Source organism: Mus pahari, chromosome 19 (assembly GCF_900095145.1).
Source record: "Mus pahari chromosome 19, PAHARI_EIJ_v1.1, whole genome shotgun sequence".
Taxonomy (NCBI): Eukaryota; Metazoa; Chordata; class Mammalia; order Rodentia; family Muridae; genus Mus; species Mus pahari.
Genome location: NC_034608.1, coordinates 10083278 through 10091530, shown reverse-complemented (window position 1 = coordinate 10091530; position 8253 = coordinate 10083278). Strand labels below are relative to the sequence as shown.

The following is an 8253-nucleotide window of genomic DNA, read 5'->3' as shown; positions in this document are numbered from 1 at the left end:
GAAATCCACCTGCCTCTGCCTCCCAAGTGCTGGGATTAAAGGCGTGCGCCACCACGCCCGGCTTCCCTCTTCTCTTAACCACATTCAACTTCCTGTGAACCCAGTACTTCCACTCTGAGGTCTGCCCAAGCCAGACTGTCTCCACCTCACCACACCCTGCCTCAACCACCCCAACTGCTAGTCTCCCGTCCTGCACTGACCTTAACTGCAATAGTCTCTGGCCAGCAGACAGGGTAGTTGTCACAAACCCTGATTATTATGGCTGCACTTGCTGATAAAAATGGTATGCCACTGCCCTAAGTCGTGGAAAACTCTTCATCAGCCCCTGATCCTCTCTCCTTGCCTGGTCCCCTCAGCCTCTCTTCACTTGAGCACATCACCAGGTGGTCTGTGTCTCTAAGGGACAGGTATCTTACAGCACTGAGCCTCTGCATTGCTTGTCTTCCTCCCCACTCCCTTTCCTGTGGTCTGCCTTCCCTGGAAAGCCTTCTTTTCCCAGGCACAACACCAGGAACTATCTTTCAGACAGAGCCAGCTGTGTGGTTTAAGTGCACTGCTTTCTTGACAATTCAAAAAAAGTCCAATTCAAATCTACTTTTCCTTCACTAGGGGTAGGGATTGAACATAGGGTCTTGGGTAGTACATGTCAGGTAAACGTTCTACCACTGAGCCATGCTACCAGTTACTCACTGGTGTTTTCAAGGCAATGTCTCTATCACTGAGCCATGCCTTCAGCTCCTCACTGGTGCACTCAAGACAAGTACACTACTACTATGCCACACTTCCAGTTTCTCACTGTTAAGACTCTAGATCAGTGTTCTAACCACCTAGCAGTATCTCAGCCACAGTTATGGTTCTTACTCAGTCACAGATATTGGACTTTTTCTTCAGAGTCCACTTTGCCCATCTCTAATGAAGGCAGCAAGCCCTGGCTATGTACCACAGGCTATGGCACACAGCAGATGCCTAATCAACACTTGCTAAATAAGAATGGGCATAGAAGACAACATACTGCTTAAGGCCACTTATAGAATACAGCAGAACTAAGATGTGCTCAGTGGTTAAGAGTGATGTTCTTGCAGAGGATTTGGGTTCAATTCCCAATATCCACAAGGTGCAAAGAAACCGCTGGCCTAAGGCCCAGCCCTGCTCTGCCTCTGAGCTATTTATAAAGCTCCAGATGCTCACAGGCCTGTGTCCTTGTGATCCTCTCTCAACCTCACCACTGGATAGACTCCAGCCTGATCCAGGATTCTACTAAAGTCATTCATAGGGACCTGTGTTAGACTGTATCCACAGTGGGGGGGAGTGGACTGGGTGGGACAAAAGCCTAAAACCCTCATTGTTTCTGTCTGGAATGTGGTGGCTATGGGGAGACAAGATTGGTGATGAAAAACTGGCCAATCAAAGATAGTGGAGTCAGAACAGCCTACACCTGCCTCCAGATCCAAAAAATAAGCAACATCTGCTCAGGCCACACAGAAACCAAGTTTGTTACATACAGATATATATTTTCCAGACTCCTCCTAATGAACCCCACCCCCACAGAATCAGGTTGGTCCAGAGGGGCCGTATTATAACCCAGCAAGCAGATGCTCACCTTGGGGATGCGGCTGATAATGTCAGGATACTTTCCTGTGTTGTCTTCCTGGTTCCTGCTGAAGATCTTCACTTCTCCACCTTCCAGAACGTGTATCTACCATCACAGAAGGAAGAGGAAACCAAGCAAGTCCTTCCTATGTGACACTGTCTTCAGATCTCACCTTCATTCACAGGTTGGGAGGCTCAAAGAGCTGCTACGCAGGTCTGAGCAAATCACCTCAAGTTTCCTGATACCTGTAACCTGTGTCTGGCATTCACCATCTTTCTTTTTCCTACTTTTTTTTAAACTTATATTTAAAGTAAATGAATGAGTGTGTGTGTGTATGTGTGTGCATGCACATGCACGCGCGTGCCACTTAGGACCTATACTGAGTACCTTCCTCATACAAGAAGGGCTGTAGTCGCCCATACCTGTGCTCGCTGCCCATCATATTTATATTCGCAGGTGAAGTCGGCCTCCTCAAAGCGTTTTAGGACCTCACTGACACCCCGAGTGGGATGAGCCAGCATTGGTTTAAGAGGGACCCCTGGAAGGAAAGAAAGCATGTAAGGGGGGTGACAGAGGAAAGGCAATAGATAAGGAGTCAGATAGAGGGAGAGGCAAAAGCTACCAATGTGTCTCTGAACCTACTACTCACTTCTGCTGACATAAGGGAGAGGACTACCCACATTTCAGAAGAGAAACTTGGGTCCTCATACCAGCCTCCCTGGAAGCTAATAAAGGCCATCAATAGGCACAGAAGTAACAAGTAACAGAACAAGTAATATGGTCACATCAGTCATATCCTTTACAAGAAATGTTACTGCCCCCCTTTTCCTGATCATATAGGCTTTAGAGTGAAAGGAAGCAGATAGAAGGACGAGATAGAAGGTCTGTGAATGAACACTGGAGCACATCCACATGCTGCCACAGCTGCCTGCCTTGCTCTGAACATGTATGTACATAGCAAATTCTCTGTGGCCAAGCCACTGCCTTCTGGACATTTTTTGCTGCTGCACTCCATGCCCTGCTCAGTTCATAAGAAAGAGCTGAAGGGGGAAAGATAAGGGCCTCAGCTAAGGGAAGAAGTACTCAGAAACTGTCTGGGTGCAGTTGTTCACACATGCTCCATGGAAGATAGCTGCCCCAGCCTTAAGGGCCCATGGAGCAATACCTGGGCTCAGCTTGCAGTGCTCTGGGAGATGTTCCAGGCCATGTTCCAGCAGCACAGGGATGATTCGATCCAGGTCAGGAACCTCACTAGGGATGGGTTGGAGAGAAGACAGCAAGATGACAAGGTCTTTTGTTTTCTTCCATGGTGCTGGGAGAAGGGGTAGAACCCAGGCCTTGGGCATATGAAGAAAATGTTCTGCTGCTGGACTATACCATACCAGCAACCCAGATAGGACAGACCTAAGCAGGCAGTGGCAAATTCCAGGGAGTGAATTCTAGACAAGCACACTCTTTGCTGCTCACTGGTATATTCTAGGAAAGGAGTCAAGTGCTAAGCCACAACCCCACTCCTTGATTTTATAAAGCAGGATCTTGCTACATATCCCAAGTTGGAAGAGAACTTGAGATACCAAGGGTATACTGAGATTTCAAGTGTGTACCACTACACCCAGCCCATGAAGGTTCTTTCAACAAACTCCTAACTTGAAAACTCTGTCTACATATAAACGCAAGAATAGAGACCCTCAGCCCATGCCTGGGCTCTACTTATCTCTATGACCATGTCCCCAACTCCTGTCACCAGGTGTCCTCCTCTCAGTCACCACACATCATGCTGATTGTTTTCCTCAGCACACATCCTCCATTACTCCTTGCTCATGTCCCAGTGACTGTGTCCCACTCAAAGCTATTGCTGACTTATTCAGCTAGCCTGGGACCAGGCAGAGTGGGTTGGACAGAGCTTGGCAGATGGTGGATGCTTCAGAGGCTGAGCTACTGTGAGATCTGTGAGAAATTCATCATTGCTATGTGCCCAGCACCCAGGGAAGTCAGGCACAGATCAAGTGCGTTGGGGACATTTATGGAACTGTTCACTGTCCCTCTTTCCTCAGGCATGGTCACCAGGTCAGTCAATGGTCCTAGGTCAACTGCTGGCCAAAGTTATGTCTGGCTCACTATGAAGCCCTAATATTCTCTGTGCTGGTAATATCTATTGTGAGTAGTCACCAGTCTCTTCTCTGGGTACCTTAGGGTTATCTTGTGCCTGCAGTCCTCACATGCTAGCTCTGCCTCTCACTGCTCACAACCAAGTATCATATCATCCCTTGTTATTATGAGTCCCATGTCAGTCCCTCATGTATTGGTCATTATTCTCTCCCAACCCTGCATCTCACCAGAAGGTCTGCTTCAAGATCATGCCTTGTTCTTCCAACCACATCTTTCTGGCCTCTGCTGTTTTGCCCTTCCCAGCATCCACCACGGCTGTGGGAAATTCTATGAAAAGACCAACCAGCAGCTTATTAATGAGCAAGACCCCTCAGTAATTCAAGGGTCCAGGGTCACAGAGTGTGGTGTATGGCATATGACAGGGCAAGGAATGAGGTAGGCTGCCCAAGTGCATTCTCAGAAGAGAATGTGGCAATAGATGGGAAAGAGAAACCCTGATAACATAGTGATGGGATAAAAATGGGTTAGAGCTACTCACCTTGGCCAGGGGGTGTGAGGCTCACAGCCTGGGCAAGAGCAGCCAGCACCGACTGCTCAGCTAGGCCAAGGCGCAGCCGCCCACTTAGGGACCTGAGGATAGAGCAGTAGGTATGAGCTGACTGGCCACTCTCATCTTGCCCTCCACAATTTGCCTGCTTCTGTCTCCTAGCCTCCACCTTTTGTGGAACCTCTTCAATATTCAGACAGTCTTCAAAGCCTCAAAGGGAGTCAAGGTATCATATAATCCTTAAAAGATAAGGATTCAGGACCAGATAGAGATGGCCATGACCAATGGCCACTGGGAAACAAAGCAGGAATTTCACAGCCAAGAGGGTAGAGGCTTGAGGACAGCAAGTCACAGGCAAAAGGTGAAACAGAACCTGACTCTGTTAGTGAGTGTGACAGTCAAAAATCTGGCCCAGCCCAGGCTGGATAGCTACATTGCCTGCAACCCACCTCTATCAGCTGCTACACACACTCCAGTAGAGTCACACGCGACAGGCCCCCAAAATGTGGGTGCTGTCCCGAGGCGAAAAGTTCACGAAAACTTAGTCTCCTGGAACCATGGCATCCTGTATAATGAATGCGCCAATGTCCTTGCCTTAGTTGGCAAACGGATCTGTGTGCTTTCCCTTAATGTTGCTTTATTATAAGTGCCCCTATTTGACATATAGCTAAGTTAGATTCCTAACCAGTCCTAGGCAGTCCTTGAGCGGACCATGGCTTTGAATTCAGTAAGAATGTTGCCTATTCAGTGACATTCAGAATTGCCTCTAGTATTGTAAGAGAGATAAGGAAAGAAATTAGGCATTACTATCTACTACATGGAGGAACCAAAGTAGATACTTACAACTACAGTTAGCTGAGTTACACCCATTCACAGGAATTTACAATGGCCTAGGGGGAAGGTGGACTATACAATAGACTACAAATAGGAACTAAGGCAAGGGCAAGAAGCCCTGTCCCCTAACTTCTAAGATTAAGCTGACCTTGGGTGGGGCTGTTTTTGATTCCAGTGGTTAACACTGAATTTTATCCCAGCTGGTTCCTCCCAGTCCTTTGTGTTTGCATTCCTCTGTTTTGTGTAAGAGTCATTAAGGTACCTCATTGTACCTTGCTGGTGTGTCACCTAACTTCCCTATTTTCTTCTGTATAAAAAGTTTGATGCTCGATTTGACACATTACATTCAGATCCACACTCCCTGTTTGTCACCCCATATTCGCCGACTCTATGCCCATCTGTCTGAGACCCTGATTCCAACTGATTGAGGGGGGCCAACTGGGCCCAGTCCGTGGCGATCAGCTCCACTGAGGATAATAGATCTACCTCACATAGTGGCTGGGAGACTAGATGGCATCAAACAGTAGGTACAGGGCAGAACACACTTCAAGAGGGATCAGTAACTTTCCTTCCACTGTCATGACAGCTTATGCTGAATGCAGGCAGACATCAGTAATCAACCACAAAATTGACCCTTGAACTCCAGGATCTTTCTCTAGGCAGCATCACCAATGGAGAATAGTTAGCCCATGACAGGTATGGTTTGATATGAAATGTTCTCCACAGGCTCATACTTTGAATGCTCATCTATAGCTGTGGAAACCTCAGGAAATGGGGCCTACCCAATGGAAGCAGGTCACTAGGTCACTATTTAAGAGGTTATACAGGTCTTGGTCTTGGTCTTACTCTGCTTCCTTGTCTGCTGTGATGTGAGGAACCTCCCCCACACACTCCTGTTGCCACAAACCCTACCATGCCTTCCCTACCAAGATAGACCCAAACCGTCCAAGTCATGAACTAAAATATTCCTTTCCTCCATCAAGTGGTCTAACCATAGTAATACAAAGGTAACTAAAATGGGCTTCCAATGCCAAGCCAGAACTTGGTCAAGTTGTTATTTTTCTCATGAGAAGGCAGTCAGGGTGTCTGCAGTGTCTGCAACTGCTAAGTGCTCATAAACTAGACCCATATGCCTCCCCACTCTCATGAGTCCCATGTTTACCTGGCAATGAACCGGGCTTCTGAGTGGCGGCAGGCAACAAAAAGGCCCTTGATAATGTCCATCTTCTTGGCCATGGACTAAACAAAGTAGAGAATAGGCAAGGAACCATCAGAGAACATATTTCAGCTTTGGAAAATCTGCCACTGCCATGATCAACCACCACCGTCTGTTGTGGTGTCTTAATCTGAGAGCAATGACAATAAGCCTCTCTCCCTTTGTCCAACAAGCATTAACAAGTGTCCTGACACCCAAGAGATGATAGGTTCTCCAGAGAAGAACGGAAAGAGACTGTAAACTGCACAAGCACTAACAAACACTAAGGTACACAGTCCCCACCACAGGCTTTGTTCTGGGTCTTGGGACATTTGGAGGTTGGGATAAGCCACCCTGCTCTACTTACAGCACTGCCAGTGAGCCGGGCAATGTCACAAAATTTGGTGAAGACTCCAGAAACAGTAAGTGGAGGTGGAGGCAGCATGAGTCTCTGAGTGCTGCGGCTGTTCTCGGCCACCAGCCCCACATCCCCCTTCTCAGCTACCTCAGCCCGGATGGACTCCAGCTGACGACCTTGATAGAGGCAGCAGTGGGGAAGAAAGTAGAAGAGGACACTGCAGTAACCTGTCTCTCTTCACTGGCTGGATGTTTCTCTAGCTATCTGGACTTAGGAGACTTCCCCTTGTCTAAAGATTGCTTCGTTGATACAACTAGTAAATGCCTGCTCCCATTAGGTCAGTGGAAAAAGCCTAAGCAATAGTCTGTCTGAGAAAGACAAGGAGCTGTGTGAGCACAACCAGACTTGGAGTCATGTGTAGATGGAACTAAAACCTATGGGATGGGATGGGATGGGATGGGATGGGNTGGGATGGGATGGGATGGGATGGGATGGGATGGGATAAGATGGGATGGGATGGGGCCAATGGAGGTGGAAAGGGCTGCCTGTTCAATCCTTAGTTGGTCTCTAGTAGTCCCACCCTCTTGTTTATTGTGTTTCTATTGTTCTGCCTTTTAAAAAGTATGAGGTGTGCCTTGACCTTGCTTATGTTTGAAAACAGAATCCTAATACGGAATAATTGGGGTAAGAGCAGGAGGCTGGCAAGATGGACAAGCAAGTAGTCAAGACAACTCAATGGTTTTCATCACTCCTCTCCATCCCACAGCTCTTATCCCAACACAGGCTGTGCCTCCCCACACTGTATTGCCCAGACCTTGAAACTGTGGCCTTGTCAAGTACTCTTGCATTGGCCTCTTCCTCTACCTTTATCCCCCAGTCCCAACTTTTTCACAAACTTCAAGTGACCCCTCTTGTTGGATCCCTCCTACCTGTGGCCTGGGCAACTGCCTTGAGGAGGACACCATCACCAACACCCAGCTCTAGTCCCTGCTGAGGTGGCCCAAGGCGGTTGAGGCTGAGATAGAGAACAGGGAGCAAGTCTGGAGGGGACAGGGCCACCACGGAGCGCAGCAGGTTGCTCAATGTCTCCACCATCTTGAGCCTGGAAGAAAGGGCCAGGGTATGTCCACCTATGTCAAGGTCAGTGAGGTGCGGCATCCCAGGAAGTTAGAAGGAAAAATGAAAAGAAGAGAAAGGAGAAGGATAAAGAGCCAAGGGAACAATGACAGCTTGCTTGTGGAAGGGTGACTGAAAAAATGGCAATGAAGATGATGGCAATCACAGACAGAGAACAGCAGCCATGCACAGACACTTCCTCAAGAAGGCATTGGCTTTAACCCCTTTCCATCACTTTTAACTGATGGATTCATGCCCACTCTGAGACAGGTGACATTATTATCCCCACTTTACAGGTAAGAAAATAGGCACAGAAAGACTTGCCCAAGGTCAGGAAGCTAAGAAGCATCAGGCTGAGGGTCAGGCCAAGGCTCTAGGACACTCAAGCCACTGAAAATGATGGCCCTGTTTCCTGTAAATGCTGTTTGCCCAACTTATGTGGTGTAGTGGCTATTCCTGGTTGTCAACTTGACTATATTTGAAATGAACTACAATCCAGAATT

The 8253-nt window shown here is 47.9% G+C and overlaps 1 protein-coding gene across 1 annotated transcript in view; it reads right to left on the bottom strand.

Annotated features, from left to right (window-relative positions):
- Positions 1-8253, bottom strand: part of Lig1 (DNA ligase 1) — a 36530-nt gene that overhangs the window by 10866 nt on the left and 17411 nt on the right. Inside the window, exons 12-19 of the mRNA XM_021219328.2 lie at positions 7564-7736; positions 6644-6810; positions 6244-6320; positions 4239-4330; positions 3928-4027; positions 2757-2842; positions 2014-2129; positions 1601-1696 (exon numbers count right to left, since the gene is read on the bottom strand). Coding sequence (XP_021074987.1) covers positions 1601-1696; positions 2014-2129; positions 2757-2842; positions 3928-4027; positions 4239-4330; positions 6244-6320; positions 6644-6810; positions 7564-7736 — 907 coding nt within the window. The remainder of the gene's footprint in view (positions 1-1600; positions 1697-2013; positions 2130-2756; positions 2843-3927; positions 4028-4238; positions 4331-6243; positions 6321-6643; positions 6811-7563; positions 7737-8253) is intronic.